This window comes from Hippopotamus amphibius, chromosome 3 (assembly GCF_030028045.1).
Source record: "Hippopotamus amphibius kiboko isolate mHipAmp2 chromosome 3, mHipAmp2.hap2, whole genome shotgun sequence".
Classification (NCBI taxonomy): domain Eukaryota; kingdom Metazoa; phylum Chordata; class Mammalia; order Artiodactyla; family Hippopotamidae; genus Hippopotamus; species Hippopotamus amphibius.
This window is the reverse complement of record NC_080188.1, coordinates 190754142-190776779: the sequence shown is the minus strand read 5'-3', so window position 1 is coordinate 190776779 and position 22638 is coordinate 190754142. Positions and strand designations below refer to the sequence as shown.

General features: G+C 37.2%; 1 protein-coding gene across 4 annotated transcripts in view; it reads left to right on the top strand.

Moving 5' to 3' along the window:
• Nucleotides 1-22638, top strand: part of UCHL5 (ubiquitin C-terminal hydrolase L5) — a 44427-nt gene that overhangs the window by 279 nt on the left and 21510 nt on the right. For 2 of the 4 annotated variants that reach the window (XM_057729228.1, XM_057729227.1), the window contains exons 1-6: nucleotides 25-226; nucleotides 7802-7865; nucleotides 9204-9309; nucleotides 21409-21534; nucleotides 21617-21678; nucleotides 21753-21883. In XM_057729228.1, the coding sequence (XP_057585211.1) occupies nucleotides 151-226; nucleotides 7802-7865; nucleotides 9204-9309; nucleotides 21409-21534; nucleotides 21617-21678; nucleotides 21753-21883 (565 nt within the window). In that variant the 5' untranslated portion in view covers nucleotides 25-150. Of the gene's footprint in view, nucleotides 1-24; nucleotides 227-7801; nucleotides 7866-9203; nucleotides 9310-21408; nucleotides 21535-21616; nucleotides 21679-21752; nucleotides 21884-22638 lie in introns of those variants that run through there. The other 2 variants (XM_057729226.1, XM_057729225.1) reach the window with 1 other exon arrangement.

Genomic DNA, 22638 nt, shown 5'->3' with positions numbered 1-22638 from the left:
GTGACGGCGCCCGGAGGCTGTCGGGAAGTAGGCGGGGTGACGTGGGGTTGACGAGCCAGCGGCGGGTTCGCCGAGCTCAGTGGCCGGCGGCGGCTGGAGTGGGGGGCGGCCGGAGCTGGAGGTGGAGCGGGGCGGCGTGCGGCCGGGGCCATGACGGGCAATGCCGGGGAGTGGTGCCTCATGGAAAGCGACCCCGGGGTCTTCACCGAGCTCATTAAAGGATTCGGTGAGAGCCAAGGGGGCCGTCCTGGGCTGGGGGTCACGGGAGGAGAGGCCCGAGCTGGGCACGCAGTGCTTCCCTGCGGCCGCCGCCGCCGCCCCGCGTCTGGAGGGAGGCGGCTCCCGAAGCCTGGAGTCGGGGAGGAGGACAGGCAGGGCTCCGGCCGCGCCTCGGCTCCGGGCAGTCGCGTTTCCGTGGTGATCTGAGAGCCACGCCGCGCGGGCAGAAGCGTGTCCCCGGGGTTCGGCGCTCCAGGACCTGCTTCTCTGACCCGAGCCCCCGCCCCGCTCCCCCCTGACCCCCTTTACGCGCCGAGCCTTCCCTCTGCGCTGCGGGGCGCCCCCATCCCGGGCAGGTGTGCCCAGGTGCGTGTCTCGGGCCATCGGTCCCGCGGGAAAAGTCGGGTGTGCCTTGTGAAGGGTGGGTTGTCCAAGGCCCAAGGCGCCCCGGAACCTGATCTTCGAGTTGTTCGAAGCAGAACCCCTCGAGTGTGTGACCAGCCCTGCGGACGGCCGCACGGGCCACCGCGCTCGTTCTGCTCCTTTGTGGTTTCCGGGCAAGTGTGCTTTCTCCAGCCAGTGCTCTAGAGGCCACATGCTTGCCTTGTAAATTTCGTTCTGACTGTATCCCTAGTCTCTGGTTCTAAGTAACCAACATGTTTGACTTTGTAGCCTTCTGTGTCCCTCTCGTTCCCAGCTCTTCTCTGCCAGTGAGTTAGTTTATTTTTATCTGTTACATTTTCTCAAGTGTCATTAATTTTAGCTATTATGTTAAAACTTGTACTCGAGGTAGAAATTCAACATTGTTATAGATACTGTTTGTTGTACATAGTTATTTGGAATATCATGTATCCAGCGTATATTGTTTACCTGCTACATCTCAGACACATTGGTAGCGTTTGGATATTTTTAATGTAAATAAAGCGTGACTGCTGTTCTAAAGAACTGACAAGCGAATTGTAATATAGGGTATTAATTGCTGCATTGGAGTATGTGTACACAGGTCGTGGAAGAACACAGGCAGAAGGAAAGGCATAAACAGTAGTGGTGTTAAAGTGTATGACTTAGGAGGGAACAGCTGGGAAAGTGACTAAACCATAACAGACTGCAGGAGTATTTCAATCCGAAGCTGAAAAGATAAACTGAGGCCAGATTGTGTGCCATGTTGTGTAGTGTGGAGTGCCCTGTAGTCCCTGGGGACATGTCTGTCAAAGCTATTTCAATGCTGAAATGATATTTTTGTAATTTAAAAAGATTTACTACTTGTAGTGTGCAGGGTGGGTTGTGATGAAGTGAGAGAAGCTAGAAGCCTCTTAAAATGGTCAGAATTTGAGGTGATTGGCTCAGCATATAAAGTAGTGAATTGGACATAAGGAGGTAGATTCAATAATTTTTGTTATATTTGAATACACAGGACTGTTAACTGGTGGGATGTAGGGGAAAAGAGGGAAATGACTCTACTTTCTAGCTTGGAAGACTGGTGAAGTACAAGTAAGAAAGAGTAGCTTTGATAGACAAGAAAACGGGTTCAGCTTGGTACATACATTGAGTTTGAGGCATAAATTTTACCTTCAAAATCTTAACTGTGATGACATGGTAAAGGTAACCTTCAGAAACGTTTTGCCAGGCAAATTTGTTTATGTTAAGGTTAGTCCATTCTATTAACAGCTATTGCTTCAATTTCATGTGTGCAGAAAACTTGGAATTGAAAATGGTTTTAAAAAAGGCGTAAGAGACTGCTATGGAACTGTACCTCCTGCACACCTGCGCCTGTGAAAAGTGCAGCAATAGTTATTAATAGACTGGCTCAATTAGCAGAAGAACTTTGTAAAAAGTTAAATGGTGGTAGTTGTATGTTGTCATCAGATGCTTCAAAGACCATGAGTTTATTCCAATCGTTTTTTTCTTTTTTTTCTCTCATTCAATTCATGTATTTAAAAAACCTTTGGAAGTTTATTCTTTCAAAAGTGAAACATTTTATTGTATTATGAATGCTACTGTAGGTTTATTTTGTTTCTTCATTGAAGGGGAAATTATTTGTGAGTTCAGTGAATATATTAAATAAAACTTGTGGAATGTAACATCATGGTAAAATAAAGTTCTTATTAAATTAAGGAACTGATGGAGCAGAACTATAGTTTTAATTGATACAGTGCATACGTAATTCATAGATGCAGCAAAACAAACTATGCTTGTCTACTAATTAAAAATAGAGGCTGTAAATTTCTGCTTCCAGCCAAGATAAAGTAACAGGGACTGGATGTACTACAACAAATCAGTTACCTCAGCTCTCCCTTCAAGAAACTAAAAAAAAGAAGAGCAAATTAAACCTAAAGTAAGCAGATAAAAGGAAATAATAGAGATCAGAGTTGAAATTAGTAAAACAGGAAAGAGAAAAATAGTGGAGAGTGTCAGTGAAACCAAAAGCTGGTTTCTCAAAGATCAATAAAATGCGTAAACCTCTAGTCAGATTGATCAGAAAAAAGAGAGGAGACAAATGACCAATATCAAGAATAAGAGAGATGACCTCACTACAGATTCTACAGATATTAAAACGATAAGTGAATATTTTAATAAATAGTTATGCAGATAAATTCGACAATTTAGATGACATGTACAAATTCCTTTAAAGACACAAATTACCAAAGTTCACTCAAGAAGTAATAAACAGTATAGCCTTAAGTGTATTAAAGAAATTGAAATCGTAATTTAAAATTTTCCCGCAAAGAAAACTCTAGCCAAAATGGCTTCAGTACTAAATTCTGTCAAATATTTAAGGAATAAGCAATACCACTTCTACACAAGCTTTTCCAAAGACATGGGGGAGGAAGAAGTACCCCTCAACTCATTTTATGAGGGCCAGCATTATCCTAACATCCAAACTAGACAAAGACTAATATTATAAGAAAAGGAAACTGCAGACCCGTATCCATCGTCAACAGAGATGCAGAAGTTCTAAAATAGTAGCAAATCAAATCCAATAATATATTAAATACACAATATGTCATGACTGAGAGGGGTTTATCCCAGGAATTCAGAGTTGGTTTAACATTTGAGATTCAATGTAGTTCACTGTATTAAACTAAACAAGGAAAACCATACGAGTAGATTATCCCAATAATTGCAAAAAGCGTTTGAGAAAATCCAACATCTGTTAAGAATTATGAAGTGTTAGATTTTGCCCTGCTTGCCAGCTAACAAATGGGCCTGCCACTATGTTATAGATGCTGGCAGAGACTACTCCAGCTTCACAGCTAAAGGGTCGTATTACTCATGGCACAGGAGGCAGCAGGAGACTCCTGTTTGCATTGGTTTTCTTGTCCTTCAAGTCCACAGAAGTGGAGGTGGATGCTGCATGCATGAGCTTTTGTCATAGCTGAGGAACTCCCGACCTTAGGGAGCTCCCAGTGTTATAAAGAGGCTGCTAGCAAACTTGCTCAACCTTGAGCTCTAGGGAGATATTACAGACAGCAATAAGTCTTCCCTCTGTCCCAGAGGGAGAAACTCTCTCTATCTTTCGTCTGTTTACTGTTTTGACACTTGAAAAGACAGTTCTGAACAAATCTTGTAATGCCTCTCAGAAGACAAACAGTTAACAGTAGAAACTCAATGAGAATGGTCTCCCGACAAAATGCATCCTTTCTATTACCAAATATGCCATTCCCTCAGCTACTCTGATTAATCTGACCTGACCTGCAGGGCTGGTACCAAATCTGTTTAATTTATCTCTTGGAGTATTTATGTTAGGGAGCCAGGTGGCTTTCTCAAGTTTTTGTATTGACCTTTCCCCTTGGCTCAAGGCATTAACTCAGGTATAGCAGGGTGTATTAGTGATTGCACAGCCTCTGCCTGGGTCTGCAGGGAAGGCGTCTAGGAGGATTCCATCATCCACAACAACTGTGGCCCATGAGTTGGGCAGATCTGAGCAACTTAGGTCTTAGTTGAGACAGATCTGAGTGACTTAATGTGTTTTCTTTACATGAAAGTCTGTTTCGACCACTCACAAGGTGCAAATTACCTTGTTGTAGGGAGAGAGGCGAGTTCATGCCTGGCATTCACTTGAGAAATAAAAGTTTAGTTATGAGGGTGTACATGGTACTCTTGGATGCAAGTGTTGATTACAATCGTTGGGGCCTCCAAAATGGGACCTTCTTATTGGAGGTACAAATTAATAGTGCCTGCAACTTAGGGTTCCCTGTTCATTTCAAATAATTGAGTCTCGTCCTTGATTTTGGAGAGATTGCCTGAGAGCTGACTATATGGTTTTTTCCTATTTGGTCACATCATCAGCTGAATGGATTTGTTCATGCCATGAAATAACTGAAAATGGGATTGGGGAAGATATCTGGGGCTGTTTTTTTGAGGGAGGTGCAGAAGCTAGAGCTATGCCTGCTGCTTCTGGTAGACCTGTTGATAAGGTTAGGGGCTGGCAATCAATGTTGTCAAGACTGTTGGAAGATAGCATCCCTACCAGTCAATTAAATTTAAGTCACTGGCAACAGTTTGGGAGAGCCTCACCAGAGTATTTTTCTTGGGGAGAAAGTCTCCAGTTATATTGTTAAAAAATTATTTTTAGAATTGGTTTTTGAATAGAGCTATTTTATGGAGCCACCAGTACTAAACACAAATGTGTTAGTCAATATACAAATATTTTAAAGCATTTTTTTCCCATAAGTTTATTTATTTATTTATTGGCTGCATTGGGTCTTCGTTGCTGCACACAGGCTTTCTCTAGTTGTGATGAGCAGGGGCTACTCTTAATTGCGGTGCACAGGCTCCTCATTGCAGTGTGCAGGCTCCTCATTGCGGTGGCTTCTCTTGTTGCAGAGCATGGACTCTAGGCACGCGGGCTTAGCAGACTCAATAGTTGTGGCTCGAGGGCTCTAGAGCACAGGCTCAGTAGCTGTGACACATGAGCTTAGTTGCTCCGTGGCATGTGGGATCTTCCCGGAGCAGGGCTCGAACCCGTGTCCGCTGCATTGGCAGGTGGATTCTTAACCACTGTACCACCTAGGAAGTCCTAAAACATTTTAATTTAATGAATTAATTTAATTTAAAAATTAATTTAATGTTTTATTAAGTAAAATCAGTTTAATAAAAACGGTGTTCTGGTTTGAATGACAAATTATTTGGTCATCCTACTTAAGACCCAGTTCAACTATTCATTAAAGTTTTTTCTGATCTGCAAAGATAGTCTGCTATCTCTTAACTTCCAGAAGGCATCCCATGTACCTTTCGTATTCAAAGTGTGCAGACTGCACTGTCTTTGAGGTATACGTGCTTATTTCCTACTAGGTTGAAGTTCTTAAGTATTGTAAGAAGTTTATTATTTTTTGTCCTTGTTAGGGCACAATATCATGCTTGGCACGTATTTTCAATCTGTGGCTGGTTGAATCCACAGACAACCTGTGGATACAGAGGACTAAGTGTATTTGTTAAATACCAGCGATTGATTAACTTTTTAAAGCCTACCCACCCACTCAACTTTTTACTTAAAAAATGTTAGAGGAGTCAGCAAGGTGATTCTTTGTGTTTGGTGTTTGAGAACATATACCTCACAAGAATTGTGTGGGTTGGATGAAGCAGGTAGTATTCCTGTTTTAAACATGTGGAAAGTGAGGCTCAAAGACATGTTCTCGCTCAAGGTAAAGAACTTGAAGGAGTGCTAGGATTACAACCCAGGCCTCTTGAATCGTTGCTTATTTCTCTTTCCATTACACCATGCATTGTTTGAAATTGAATGTATATAAGGGGATTATTGGAATTGAATGTATATAAGGAGATAAATGCTAACAGTTGAGTACTATGTTTTCCTTACACAGAGATGTGTATGTGTCTAACATAAGGTTATTTGAACAGTGTCACCACTTGAAATTATACCTTTGCAAAAGATTTTGGGGCTCTTTTAATTCAGTGGCTTTTGTTGTGTTTTTGTATGATATGTACAATGTTTTAAGGTTTGGCCTTTTTACAGTTGATTTCCAATAGCATAACCAATGTTAACAATTGAATTAGTGTCCTTTTATGCCCTTTCTTGATACTCATATAAATATAGGTTCACGTTTGTAAGGTTTTTTCCCCAATATATTTGGACATCTAGCAGCCTGTTCTAGACATTCAGATTGTTTCCAGTTCTTCTCTACTACAAATAATGTAGTAACTCTCCTTGTACCTGTATCTTTAATACCTGAGTAGGCACTAATAGATATTTGCTGAGCAGAACAAATTAAGATGCTAAATGGTGGTTGCCCAAAGTCACATAGTTAGTTGGTCCAGTGGTGTTTTTTTTTTTTTTTTTTGAAACCACTGATTTTTCTAGGTTGTCTAAAGGCTTCTCCAGCACTCACTTGAAAATAATCTGGGATATTTAGAAAGTGTCCTGACTTTGGAACCAGATATGGGTTTTAACTAATTTTTTGGCGTATATTAGTTGTAGTGAATTTAGACAAGACACCTAACATCCCTAGCCTCTTCCATATAATACTTTCCTTGCAGGGATTAGAGGAAATGCGTTCAAAGCACTTTACACATTGAAGTTACTGGTAAATATGGCTGTTCTTTTCTGTTGAGATAATAATGCTACCTGACATTTAGTGGACCCTTAAAGTGTGCCAAGGCATTGTATTAAATTTATCTCATGCATAATAAATTATCTTATGAGATAGTAAGATATCTCATTTATTCCTCACAACAGCTCTATGGGTATGCGGAATGGCGAGGTTCAGTGGTCATATAACCAGTAAATGGAGGAGTCAGGGTTCAAACCCTGGCAATTTGGAGGCCAAGCTCTTAACCAATACACCATCACCGCCATATGAACTACTGAGCAGGGTTCTCGACCTTGGTACTCGCCTTGCCTTGCAGGGATTAGACATTTTGGGCCCGATAATTCATTTTATCTTGACACTTTGGGCCAGATAATTCTCTGTTTTGGGGGGCTATCTTGTGCAATGTAGGATGTTTAGTATCTCTGGCCTCTACCTACTAGATGCTACTCCCCCCCCCCCCCGAAGTGACAATAGTGACAGTAAAAATCTCTTTAGACATTTCGAGATGTTCCCGGGGAGGGGTGAACAAAAAAAACATCCTGACTGAGAACCTCCGTTGAGAAGAACTCTGACATAGTTGATATTAAATTAAATTTTAAAAATGTATAGAATTGGAATTTAGGAAAAGGGTTAGAACTAAATGTGTGATCTGAAAGTCATTGTTAAATGGTAGTTATTTATTACCACTTTAAAAATACAGGAAAAAAGGGGGCTGAGGAGAGAGCTGTGGACACTTAGCAGCTGAGAGAAGAAAGTGGATGAAGAGGAGCCAGAGATCGAGAGAGACTGAGAAGGAACAGTCATGGGTGGTGTTTCAGTGAAAATACATCTTGAAACTTTTTAAAGTTGTCAAAGGAATATACTTCCATTGTAATAATTAGGAATAATAAAGGAAGGACTAGGACTAGTTTTACCATTTTAATTTGTTATGTCTTATTGCCATGTGGGCATTTCTTTCAGTTAATATTTTATTTAATGGTGAAGGGAAAAAAATGAGTTATTTTGTCTTCTGAAGAAGTAATTTCTTATTTCAGGTTGCCGAGGAGCCCAAGTAGAAGAAATATGGAGTTTAGAGCCTGAGAATTTTGAAAAATTAAAGTAAGTATATTTCTAGTTATGTTAAAAATAACGTCTGTACTTAAACTTTCATGAGTTTGCTTGGGTTACGTTAGGCTGAACACATTATCTCCTTTAGATTTTTTCAGTTGCGTGAGGTAAGTATTATTCCCATTTTATAACCAAGAACCTGCGGTTCATAGATAAGTAATTTGCAAGGGATTCAACACTAAGTCTCTGTAATTCCATATCAACAAAGTACTGATTGCTTGATTTTTTTACAACATTCACTTATAGATCAATAGTGTTAGAACATGGAACACATTTTAACATAAAATACATGAATAATAGGTCAGTCTGCAAAATTATATTTAATAGATAATGTGCATTAATAGTAATTCAGAACTTTTAAAATACATTATTACATTGCTTCTTGGGAAGGTGACAGTTCAGATTCCAGATGTCGGTGCTGGTAAGTACCTTCCTCTTACCCCGTCCTTTGACTGAGATCACTTCTCTGAGCCTCTCCTTAAACCCCAACCTGCATACGTTGACCCTGGGTTGCAAATGGAGGGGTAGAGGAGTTTTCAATGTGGAGAGCATTCTTAGGTCCTGGAGTGGGGACTGTGGGGATATGTTTTTAATAGGAAGGAGATAGTTCCCTCCCGCCTATTTTGTCCTTCCCCACAAAGAGAGCAGTCATTTTAGATGGAATAAGAGAGAAGTTCTGGCTGGATGATCAGGGAAGATTAATTAAAGATGCATCATTTGACCTGTCTTTAAGGGGTAGGAAAGATTTTGTTGCACGGAAGGCAGTGGTGAAAGACAGACTGGAGAGAACCCTAAAGTGGAGATTTAATGGTTCATGGGCAACAACTGTTCCTTTAGGGAGGCGGTGACTTCATTATGTGTGAGATGCAACATCCAGTCATACTGTAGTGTGACGTTTGCTCATGCATCCGATATTATGTGAAGGTGACTTCCTGTATTTCGTGGTATATATGCTGTCAGACATTTATCGGTAAACATCCTACATGAACTTTATTCCTGTATATCAGAATTCAGTCTGGGGTTAACAGCTTCTAGTTTTGCTGTGTTCTTTCTAAGTGAGGTGATATAAGGTAGAATTGAATAATCCACAGATTTGAGAATATTCCTTTCATTGTAATACCATTTTAATTGATGTAGTTTTTAAGTTTTGTTAGCCTTGTCTTGGGCAACATTCTAGTAACTATGAATAGCAATAGAAATCTTAAAAGAATTTCTCAAATTTACTTCATTTGCATTGTATTTGTTAAGTAGATGACTAAAACTTAATATATTGACAGTGTGTTGTAAGAAGCAAGGTTTGGTGTCATTAATTTGTATTTTATTTTGTAGGCCAGTTCATGGGTTGATTTTTCTTTTCAAATGGCAGCCAGGAGAAGAACCAGCAGGCTCTGTGGTTCAGGACTCCAGACTTGACACGATATTTTTTGCCAAGCAGGTATGGTTCTTGGATTCTTGAAAGTCTCAAGAGCAACCCTCTTTATAAACAGGACTCTTTTCCCCCAAAGTGTCTCTAGTGTAGCAGTTCTCAAACTTCTTGATCTTAGGACTCCTTTACATTCTTAGAAATTATGGAGATCCCCAAAGACCTTCTGTTTAGATGGATTATAGTTATTAATATTTATCATTTAGACATTACAACTGAGACATTTAAAATATTTATTTATAAATTTTAAAAATAAATTTAATTTATAAAAATTTATAATTTTTATGATTTAAAAATAATGGTAAATTCATTATGTGTTAATGATAACGTATTTTTTTAATGAAACATAAGTATATTTACCAAACTAAAAGAGTTGTGAGGAAGATGGCTATTTGGAGACATTACTCTGCCATCTTCTTGGTCTGCCAGCTTTCCAAATAAAGTCGCTATTCCTTGCCTCAAATAAATAAACAAACAAACAAACAAACAAACAAAAGAGTAGTGAGGAGAGAGAATTGTTTTACATTTTTGTAAATACCTTTAATGTCTGACTTAATAGCATACAACTGGTTTCTCCTATCGGCTTCTTTATTGTCTGTTGCAGTGTTTTTGTTTTATTTTGTTTTTGGTTGCAGTATATGAAGAAAATTTAGTCTCATACATATATGTAGTTTGAGAGGGAGGAGTATGTTAATTTCTTTTCTAGGAAATTATAGATATTCTTTGAAATTATATCAAAACTCCAAAAATGTTTCTCTCCCAAAGATTGGTTGCAGTGTGAAATCTGAGATCATGTTAATGAACTTTGTACTTTGTTATATAAAAATCCTGTGGTTTATCTTGCTGTTCAAAAGGATCTTTTACTCATGCAGGATCTTATAACATTGTGCATTGGTCATTTTGGAAATTTACTGACTTAGGCAGATGTTCTAAATATTGGCACATATGATTATATACGTTATCAAGTCACGTTTCTTAATATCACCGTTTGTATCATTGAAGTTGTTAAGTATCATGAAACTTTTAAATTCATGGTGGTGGATCTATGGATCTAAGTCTTAAAAAAATTCTAATTTTCACTTGAAATTTCAAGTTTTATCAAGGGCACCAAATACTATCAGATGTTTTCCTTGAAATGACAGACTCATTTCACTCATTTTCAAGAAAATATCTGCCAAATACCATCTGAACAACTGTATCTGTCTGCCGTATGTCCTTTCAAGTAAAAATGATGTTCCAAGAAAAAAGCAGCCAACTTAGCTGACAATTCAGACAGTTGCACTAGTGCCTTTCCTGGAATCGACTGGCATGTTTTGGTTTGCAGCTGAAGTGCTTTATTTGTACTACCTTTTTCACTCAGTCATAATATTGAAGACTTGTACTCTGAGGTCAAAATATAATAAAAATTTCACTGCTTTATCAAAGACATCCTACACTAAAACTGGTTTTTGTTTTGTCAATTTTTTAAGTTATGCGTGTGTGTCAGTGAAACAGTTTAATGCCACTGTCTAGGTATGTGCTAAAATAGCAGCAGTTTTACCCACGATCGCTGTTGTGCTACAGTGCAAGTATGAAAACGGGAAAAAAGCAAAAGCTGTTTTGAAATTACTATGGAAACAATTTTGAGTTCACAAACTCCTTGAAAAGGGTCATAGGAATTCCCAGGGGTACGTGGACCCCACTTTGAGAACTGCTGTTCTAGTGTATACAGTGAAAAGTTTAACCAGCATTATTAGATGCCACCATATTTTGGCGTCCATTGTTTGGAAAAGCTGAAAAAGAGAATGATGAAAGAGGTTTGATTAATGTGTAAAATCTAAGCTAAATATGATCACAGTTGTTTGAAAATTGCACTTATTTCTGAGACTCAAAAAATTGCTGAAGATAATCTGTTTAACCTTTAGGAAGGTGGAAACAATAAAACTGCTAATTCTCATTACTGCCCTTTAAATCAAATTTTTACTTATTCCACTTAGTTTTACTTATCCCACTTAGAAAAAGGAAAACTTATTTTTCCTTTTCCTCTTATTTTATTACTTCTTTCCATTTCCCCCCAACTTTTAAAAATTGTTTTTAGAGAAATTAGAATTTTCTTGCTTTACTTCAAGGGTTAGGAAAACATTATTTTATCATTGTGTAGTTAAAGTATCTTAAGATACTTTAAACAGAAGTATACTATATATACAGCAATATATAGTGATGAGTGAATGTCCTTGTGCTCCCACATGTGTGTCTACTAACTGCTTCTAACAGGTTGACTCATTCATTTAATCAACAAGTATTTGTTGAGCACTTCCTTTGTGCTGGGCATTGTTTTAGGTCCCAGGGATGTAATGGTGGGTAAGACAGGCATGTCTCCTTATTAACAACAGCTGTCACAACAGTACCAACAGCAGCCAACATCTACCATTCTCACTGTGTGCCAGGTACTGTGCTTTGTGTATATTATTTATTTAATCCTTGCAACAACCCTGTGAGGTTGTTATCCCCACTTCACAGATGAAGAAATTAGGCCTAGAGAAATTAACTTACTTGCCTGGGGTCACATAGCTAGTACAGGGTGGATCCAGAATTTAAACCAAGGTCTGAAGCAAGGTTGGTGGTTCCACATGCTGTACTAACGTCCACATTTTCTATTCATATGTTTACACATTCTTATTATCTTTTTTTTTTAAACTGAAGTTGGACTGTTGTACAAAATATTTTGCATCTTTGTTCACTTAATGGTAAAAGTTTGACTTTGTTCCATTTCAGTGCACATAACAGTATTAGCTAACATATTGAAGGCTTTAGTAGGTACTTTTATATGTATTATTTTTTTTATAAATTATAAAAATTCCTTAATGATAAATATTTTGAGATTCTAATTGTCTCTCTAACACAAATAATCCATTTATAAATTGTAATATTTGTAACTATTGTACTACAATAATTATAATCACAGTGTGATTTTCAAGATCTAGGTGGTAGAGAAAAAGTAGGGGACAGATAGTTTGGTCCTTCAGGTGATTTTTCTCCTTTTAAAGAAAGTTTTTTTTAAGGTAAATAAGAATCTATTCCCATGATGTAAAATGTAAACATTATAAATATATGATAAAAGTCCCTTATAATCCCTGCTCCAGAGATAACCACTTAAAAGTTTATATTTTTCAAGATTTTTTCCAGATATATTTGTGTATGTATTTAATTATATTCCTTTCATACTAAATTGTAAACTCGGGAGTCAGGTATTTTGTTTTCATGTATAATCACTGATACATAGTAGGTATCTGATAAACGTAGAAAGACTATTACAGTTAAAGAGTTCACTAAGACACTGACCGACTTACAGAGGCCTAGGTATTTTTAAGGTATAAGAAAGGACTCTACAAAGAAAACAAATGATAATAGAGTATGAATTTATAATTTCTGGAGTCCCTTGATTCTTTTCTAGTTCTGTATTTCATTTCTACCTTACTATGACTTAATGTTTTATTTGTATTACATTATTCCTGCCATGTTCATTAATATGCCGGATTAGTGATTTCCCAATTATATTGTATTTTTTATACTATATTATGCCAACAGTTTCTATTAAACTGACTGATCAGTAATTCAACAATACCTATGTCTTTTTAGTGTATGCCTCCTATGAGACTATAGTAGAAATTTTGTAGTATTTTTATTACATAAATATGTAGTCCTTGGTTCTGGGCTTCAAGAGCTTATTGTAAAGATTTCTAATCCAGGGTCCCTAGACTCTGAGGACTATTTTCAGATATTTAAAACAGTTAATTAAAATTATATCTATTTGTGAGAATGTCATACAGATTAACTAAATATATACTTTTGGTATTTATGGATGGAATTGCATCATTTTAAAGAGGTAATACTGCCTGTCTTATGCTAATCATATGCTCTAAGTGGAAGTGTGCGTGTGTGTGGATCACTGATTAATAAACTATCAGGAAAAGAAATTGTCTTCTGGTAACTACAATTTGTGTATAATTATGCAGGAATGACCTTTTTGATAAAGCTTCTCTGCAAGGCATTGTTGTCTTGTTACTGTTTCACTGATGAGAAAAGCTAAGGTCTATGTGACTTAACCCTTTAGGTCATGCTGCATTGATACTGGGTTTGTGTGACTCTGCCTGTTTTAGTCTTTCAGGAAAGAATGATTGAGTGTCTACAGTGTGTCAGACACTGTGCTAGGTGCCTGGGGAATGATAAACAGTCGGGATCCCTGCCCCCAAGGGTGTTTAGAGTTTAGTGGAGGAGATTGGTATTAATCAGTGAAATGCAAAATTACAGTGGCAATACGTGCTACATGGAGTGAAATGAGAACCATATTGTGAAGTCTGAAAATAATCTATTACGACTACCCTCCCTTTGGACACCAACTACAGAGTTTTGGGTCCCCCAAACCACCCTCACTTTTGAAGCTTGCAACATTGGGGAGTCCCCAAGACCACCCTCAGGTTCTGTAATTTGTTAGAAAAACTCACAGACCTCAACAAAAGCTGTTATAGTCACATAGCCTGTTACAGTGAGAGGACACAGATTCAGTTCAGCCAAGGGAAGAGACGCTTAGGGCAGAGTCCTCCCCTCTCCCAGGGGAGGCGCAGCCGGTGCTGACTTCCCTGGCAGGGGTGGCTGACCGTGTGCACAGAGGGTTGCCATTCCCTCCATCTCCAGCCGCCCGGAGGTGGAGCTGATACTGTTGACCCTGAGCCCACCCTAAGTCACATTGCGAGACCATCTGTGTGGCCCACAGCCCCAGGTAAACAAAGACACTTATGAGGCATGGCTTTTCAAGAGCTTAGACATCAGCTCCCAGAAGCTAACGGCAAAGGCCAGGCCTCTCTGAGGGCTAGACTAAATTCTTCACTGCACACATAAAAATGGAACTGACCTCTTCAGGGAGATCTGAGAAAGCTTCTCTGAGTAAGTGACAATTCAGCTGAAATCTAAAGGTGAAGTAGGTATTAACTGGGGGAAAGAGGTTGAGGATCATCCCAGATTACTAACAGCTTTATAGTAAGAGGGAGTAAGGCTAGTAAAATGTCCTATGACAAGAAGGCCAGTGTAGCTGGACTAGAGAGAGCGTAGGGTGGGGGGTAGGGGGGTGGGCATGAGAGACAGAGCTAGGCAAGCAGCGTGTTAGTCAGGGTTCAGTGCAGTTAGGTGTAGAGAAACAACGGTTTATAAGAAACACGGGGTTTTCTCTTTCACATTCACTGTCGCGCACGTCAAGATGACAGGTTCTTTTGTTCCTTTGTGTGTGCTTTCTATTCCAAAGGTTACTTCATGGTCCGAGATGATTGTTGGAGTTTCAGCCGTTCTATCTCCATTCCACATTCTAGACATTAGAAGGGGACAACACATTCCTCTCTTTTTACGGACATTTTCTAGAACTTGCTCATGTCACATGCTTTCTTCTCTTTGACCAACACTCAGTCACGTAGCTGTACTTAGCAGCAGAGGAGAGCAGGAAGCTGTCTTCATTCCAGGTGAACATGGACCCAGGTAAAATTTAGGTCCTCTGTTCATCTGGAAGAGGGAGAAGGTGGATATTAGAGAACAACTCTCCACTTCCTGCCAAGATGTGGACAGAGGCAGAGCACGCTTGAGCCTTTCGTCTGTATGCTAAGAGCAGGAGAAGGTTACTGAGGTGTTTTAAGAAGGGTGACATGATCAGGTTTTCATTTAGAAGAGATCACTTTGGCTACAGTGTGGGGAATGTGTTTGAGGAGAAGGGAGTGGTGTAGGATATGAGACTACCTATCAGTTAGGAGGCTTTTGTAGAAGCCCATGTAAAAGCAGGTAAAAGACTGATAGTAGTGATAGATGTGAACAGATTTGATTAATACTCAGGAGGTAAAGTAATTAGCACCTTTAATGTGTAATGATTAGACGTGATGAAGGAAAAGGACAGACCAGTCAGTGATGATGCCTATGTTTTTCTTTTCTCCTTTTTAAAAAATTGGTCTTCAGGTACACAGAATGGAATTATGATAATTCTTGATTGATGACACACACTCATGTCCTCCTTTTATTTGTTTGTTTATTTATTTGGTTACTTTAAGTAATGTAGTAAGCACCTAAGAACTCACCACCCAGATAAATGTCATCTAACTATCATTTCCTTCTGTCCCACCCACTGTCCCACATAGCTCTCATCCTCCCTCCCTTCATCCAGATAACCCACATGTGGAATTCTCTATATCGTTTCCCTGCTTTCCACTTCCTGTATTTTTTCTAATCCTAAAAAGTCTGTGTGTATGTAAAATTTTAACTTGATAAAAAGTGTCATGCCCTTTGTAGTTTTGGGAGGCTTACTTTTTTGACTTAATATTATATTATTATGATTTATCCACAAGTTGTTTATCATAATAGTTAGCTTAGTTTGCATGCTGTATAATAGTAACTGCATGAGTGTGCGTGAAGAGTAAGTGTTTACTCTTCGTAGACTGGCATTTGAGTTTTCATTTGCATTACTGTGAGCTGTGCGGCTATAAACATTTTTGTACGTCTCCTGTTGTATATGTGCAAATTTCTCATGGTACATACCTAGAAGTACAACTCTGCCTTCACCTGATAGGTAAATGTGTAGCTTTAGGAGGAAATATCAAAGTGCTAGCACTATGGGAGTTACTATGCAGCCCCATACTCCAGTATGTGGTACTGTCAGCCCTTTTTGATTTTTGCTAGCCAGCTCATTCTCAAATGGTACTTCACTATGGTCTCATTTTACATCTTCCTGGTCACTAATCATAGTGAAAGGGTCTTGATGTGCTTATTGACCATATGTATTCCTTCTGTGAAGTTCTTGTTATTTTTCTGTAGGATTAATTGTACTTTTCTTTTTGATTTGTAGGCATTGTTTTTATATTCATGATACTGCTTCTCCAAGTTGGCACCTTATTGTTTTACCTTTTCTGGGTGTCTTTTGATAAATAGAATTTTGTATTTTAGAGCCAGTGCTTTTTTATATCTTGTTTAAGAAATTGTTGTCTATCTGAAGTTGTAAAAGATATTTACCTATGTGTTTAAATTTTAATTTTTGATATCTACATCCATAATTCATGAAGAGTTGGATTTTGGTATATTATGTGAGGTAGGGGTTCAATTTTATCTTTTTCCATGCGGGTCACCCTTTTTTTCTAACCTCATTTATTGAACATCCATTATTTCCCCTGTTTATCGGACATGCCACCTCTGTTGTATACTGTAGTTCCGTGTGTATGTGTGTGTGTGTATGTGTTTTCTGGACTCTGCTGATCAGTTTGTCTGTCTCTGTGACAATACCACACTGTCTTAATTCCTTTCACTTCTTTACAAGTTCTGATATCTAATAGGTCATGTCTTCCCTCCTTTCTCTTTTTCAGAAATATCCTTGCTGTTCTTGACTCTATGCTCTTCGTATAAATTTCAAAGTCATCTTGTCAAATTGTATGAAAAATTCTGTTGGAATTTTGACTGGAATAACATTGAATATATATATCAATTTGGGGAGAATTTATATCTTCCTGATACTAAGTCATGAACATAGTATGTATCTATTTAGATCTGCTTTTATTTATTTATTTTTAGATCTGCTTTTATTATCTCTAATATGTTGCATAATTTTATTATCTGTAATATGTTGCATAATTTTCTCTGTAGAGGTCTTTTACATCTTTTATTAGATTTATCTTAATTCCTTGATCTCTTTGTTATAATTATATATCATCTTTTCTTCAATTACATTTTCTAGGTGTTTGTTGCTGGTATAAAAAATGTAATTCATTTTTATGTCTTAATATTATATTTAGCCATCTTGTTAAACTCTGTTATCTCTGTTTTTTGTTGGGTTGGGGGGGTCTATCTGAATTACTATATCAAACAATAACAGTTTTATCTCCTCATTTTGAATCCTTATGTCTCTGATTTATTTTTCTTATCTTATTGACTGGTTAAGACCTCCAATAAAATCATTGTGATTTTTACAGGGAATACTTTTCCCATTCCCCATTTCAGATTTTTTTTCTTAATGTTCTTTTTCAGGTAAGGGCATTCTTTTAATAATTTAGTAAGTGTTCTTATTATGGAAGGAGTAAGTTTTTTCAAATGCTTTTCTGCATCTATTGAGATGATCATGTTTATTTTCCCTCTTAATAGGTTAATATGGTTAGTTATGTTTATGAATTTTTCTAATATTAAATCATTCTTCCATATCTGAAATAAGCCCAGTTGGTCATAATATATTCTCCTTTTATGCACTGTTGAATTTAATTCAGTAATGTTTGTTTAGAGTTTTTACATCTTTATTTATGAATGAAATGGCCTTAATTTTCCTTTCTTGTAATGGCTTTGACTAGTTAATACTAAGGTATTAGGGTTGTGCTGGCTTCATGAATTGAGTTGGAATTTCCTCTTTTTTTAATTGTCCTAAAGAATTTGTATAAAATTTAGATGGTCTGTTTCTTCAAATTTTGATAGAATTTAGCCCATAAAACCATTAGTGGCTGGTATTTTCTTTGTGGGTGTATTTTTAACTGTCGCTTCAATTTAATAGTTAGGACTTGTTTAGGCTACTTATTTTTTCTTGTCTTAGTTCTGGTAAGATTTTTTTAAAAAATTTCTCCAATTTAGCTTAAGTTTACAAAATTGTTTCATATGGTTGTTATTAGTATCCCCTTATTCTTCTTAATCTGATTTTATTTTTAGTTATACTCCTGTCTTCTAGAATTCTGACTTGCATATTAGGGTGATCCTGGTTTTATTTGCTCCATTAATCTGTCTCCCTTTATTATTTCATACTAGCATTAGGATAGCAACCCAGTGGATCTTGTTTGGTTTTAGTCACCTTCAGTCTTTCCTGTAAATTGTCTTCAACTGAACCTTTCTAAATCCCTATATTTACTGTTACTTCCTATTAAAGATCTCTTACCTTAAAGGCACTGATTTACCTCGTAAGGTAACCAGTGACCCCGTGCTCTGACTGTGAGCATACAATACAGGCCAGTCTGCGCATCATCGCTTGAGCATCTCATCTTAATTTGTTCTTTGTTCATCCCCTTCTCGCTTCCTAGAATAAATTTTCTTTTCTCTTCTCTGGGTCCTACCAGGCTTTCAGAGATTTCACATTCATAGAGAAACCTTCTCTGATACTCCAGTCCAAGATGATTTCTTCCTTCACTATTTTGTTTTTCTATTCATTTCTTTTACATGTGTATATTTCTTTCTAAATTCTTTACAAACAGGACATTTATTTTATATACATTTTTAAAAGTATTACCTTCCCTATAGGAATCTAGTTTCATCCTCAACCTTTTCCCCCTCGATTAATAATAAATATTAAAAATTTATTAATTTATCCTATAGATATGATTCAGTGAAGATTGACTATAATTTATAATGCAGTACTTTAAGCAATTTTAGTAGTATTCTTCCGGGCATCTGCCATGTTCTTTTCCATAAACCATGATAAGAAGTTAGTCTCTAGTCCATGGGTTACTAAGTCAGATGGCTGCAGGATCAGGTTGGCAGCATGAATGTGTGAATTGGGTTTTGTGTACGTGGTAAGGAGTGGAAGAACCCAGAGGAACTAAAGAATATATGTCCTCTTAAAGGAATTCAAATCAAATTCTTAAGGTTCTGGGGCAGCTCTCCTTGTGACCTCCTGCTCTAGCTTTCCTTCTGTTCTTAAACTCTACTACTTTATTTAAGAATACATTAAAAGCCAGAGTATATAGTAGAATGCTCAGGATAAGTTAAAGATTTAAGAAGTTGGGGACTGTATACATAATTCATAGTGCAATAATTTTTTGTGAAATAAGATAAAGTTAAAATTCTCCCAAATAGATGTATATAAGGTGATTTTTAGGTGTCTCACAAGGACAAGGACGACATCTCTCTTTTTCGCTGTGTTCAGCATTTATCACATCTGGCATACAGTAGGTGCTCAGTAAATATTTGAACAAATGAACGGCTATGCACTTTTTAATGTATTAAAAATTTTTTTTTGTAATTCTGTGCATTATTCCCCCCTTATCTGCTGTTTTACTTTCTATAGTTTCAGTCAGCTCTGTCCAGAAATAAACCATAAGTTTTAAATTGTGTGCCTTTCTGAATAGTGTGATGAAATCTCATCTTCACTGTCCCACGTGGGATGCATCCCTTTGTCCCCCATGTGTGCTACCAGCCCGTTAGTATAGGAAAAAACATGATATATATAGGGGTTGGTACTATCCATGTTTGAGGCATCCACTGGGAGTCTTGAAAGATATCCCCCAAGGGTAAGGGGACCACTGTGCTATTTATAACATAACCACTTGGTGGCGCTAAACTCATTAAAAAACCTGAAGAGGTATATTTATACCCTTGCGCACCGTAATGACTGTTCTTCACACATATGCAAAATGAGCTGTAATAAATCATGGACAGTGTAAATCCTTACTAACACCAAAAGAGGAGTATTAGTAAGCATGAGTTTTTTTTCTTTTTTTTCCTTTAAAAAAAAAACAGCTTTATTGAAATACAATTGGTATGTAAACAACTGCACATATTTAATGTATACAATTTGATGAGTTTGGAAGAAGTTTTTTTCTAATTCTTTAAAAAAAAATTCCTCAAGTGATAGATTACAAATTTGAACTCCTTAGATCATAGGAATGTTTGATAGTATTCTCTGCCATAGCCTCAGCAGCTAGCTGGGCATTGGGTACAATTATGTCTTTAATGTATCATCATTTTGAAAGGATGTGTGAATGAGTATAAATATTAACTTCTGCTGACTTCACTCCTGCCAACCCATCCTCAGATAATTTTGGCCCAAGATGTGGGAGCACTAAGTGTTGTTTTAGTTAACGACCTCTATAATGTCTCCTTTAATCATTAAAAATTTTCATCCAAATTTACTAAAGACCTGTGCTTCAGATCAGAATACATATTGAAAGAACTCAGCAGCAATGTTAATTGATTCTAAATCTCCTGTTATTTTTCCCTAACCATCAATCATAAGATAGTTTTGAGTAAAAAATACTGTAAGAGGAATTATAAGAGTGGTGGTGTCATTGTTTGAGAATTGGGGGTAAGAGAGTGTTCTCTAATGGAGAAAACAACCTCATCATTTATCGAGTTTAGTTTAACTCTGCAGTTAGCCTTGCTGGTGTTTGATCCTCTGAGGCTCTTTCCAGCTCTGTAATTTCAGCCCTGTGTAGGTGCTGTAGGGAGTGTGGCAGAAACCCTTGTCAATAAGTAGGTTATCTTGTTGGAGAGACCACATATGTACAGAGCCGCCTCACATGGTGGCTAAGTACACGAAATTCTAGAACCAGATCACCTGCCTCCTACTTAGCTCTTTGCCCTTTTGGCAAGCTACTTATTAACTTCTTTGTGCCTCAGCTTCTACACATGTAAAGTGAAAATAATAATATTACTCCTTCTTCATAGGCTGTTGATTGACAGGATGGAAAGAATTAATATATGTGAAGTGCCTAGAAAAGTACCTGGCACATTATAAGTGCTATCTAAATGTTCTCTCCTCTCACTAGAATGTAAGGTCCACATAACTTGTTAAATAAACAACTAATAGATGACAGTACTGTAAAGATTGAATTGAAAAATATGTGGACAGTATATACATATTTCTAGGAATTCAAACGAGGGAAGAAAGCAATGTGATTTGGATAATTCTCTAAGAGCCACATTGGTTAGTTGGAGTTTGTGTTGCATACTTAAAAATTGGTTGAATATTTGTATGTAGAAATGAGCTCGGGGGAAGTGAATAGGAGGGAAGGACAGCTCTTTTTTCTTTTTTATCTTTTTTTTTTTTTTGATTTAATTAGATATGTTTTAGACCAGGTAAGATTGGTTTTGTTACCCTAACTGGATTGGTTTTCACTGATTTTATGAGTTCATTTCATTTATTCGATTTCCTAGAATCTCCACCTCCAGAATTGCAGCAAATTCTTGAAAATAGAATAGAATGGAAATTGATCATGTTTATTATGGTTATGCTAAGACTGTATGAAATAAAATTTGGAAACTTAATTTTTTTTGTATTTTGGGGGTGATCGCCACCAGTTGAAAGCTGGGTTGTTGTTGTTTTTAACAAATTGATAATATTTTTGCTTTTATATTTTCTAGGTAATTAATAATGCTTGTGCTACGCAAGCCATTGTAAGTGTGTTATTGAACTGTACCCATCAAGATGTCCATTTAGGAGAGACATTGGCAGAGTTTAAAGAGTTTTCGCAAAGTTTTGATGCAGCTGTGAGTACAATCTTATTATTCCTAAAATGCCCTGTTTGTGGTGGTTCTTATTTTAATAGGCTATTTTAAAAACTTATTTCAGATGAAGGGTTTGGCACTGAGTAATTCGGATGTGATTCGACAAGTACACAACAGCTTTGCCAGGTAAAGACACTTTATGTTAAATCAATAATGTCTCTTTGTTTGCTTGTCTCTCACTGTGTTTCTCTTCACTGTAGACAGCAAATGTTTGAATTTGATGCAAAGACATCAGCAAAAGAGGAAGATGCTTTTCACTTTGTCAGTTATGTTCCTGTTAATGGAAGACTGTATGAACTAGATGGATTAAGAGAAGGACCGATTGATTTAGGTAATGTGGTTCCTGTTCCTGGTATTTCAGTTTTGATAAGGGAAAAGAGACTGGGTATTCACCTTTGGCTTAGCCCCAGTGCTGCTTAAGTTTAGGAAGGGGAGGTGCCTGTGAAGTGTGATGTCATGCAAGTCTTAAGCTCTTCAGTACTTTATGAAATTAACAGGTGGGACACGTTGACTACTGTAGTTCCATTGGGACCTTTAGTTTTTTCCTACAAGAAAAGTTTTTTAACCCATAGATTATATGATTTATGTTTAATTTTTCAGTTAACTTTTAAAAACTACTTTTTTTTAGTAAACTTAAGATATTATTGTCATTTTTAACCTGTTGATACTATCCCTATCATCATCTTGTATTAAAATATTTTCACTTAGATTTAGATCATTCAGAATCATTGTAATTCAGTGTTTGACAGACTATAAAAATATATTTTTTCAAAGTTTCTCTGTAAATAGTGCATTAATGTGCTGTTCTTTGTGCCGAAGGGTGGATTTGTCCTCATCCCATCCCATCTCAAACCTTGAGCTAATGATAAATGGTTATCGAGGTTGAGGTGGTTCTGATCTAATAATGAACTAACAGGCCCACAAAAGAATTTTAACTCCTTATTTTTACCTCATTAAGTTTTCTTTTTCTTCCTTTTTTTAAATTTGGTTTAAGTCTAGTGAAACCTGTTTTAATGGACTCTGATGTTATCTGCTGTTCATAAAACTTTACAGTTTCAGTTTAAAAAATTAAACTTCATTTTGCTT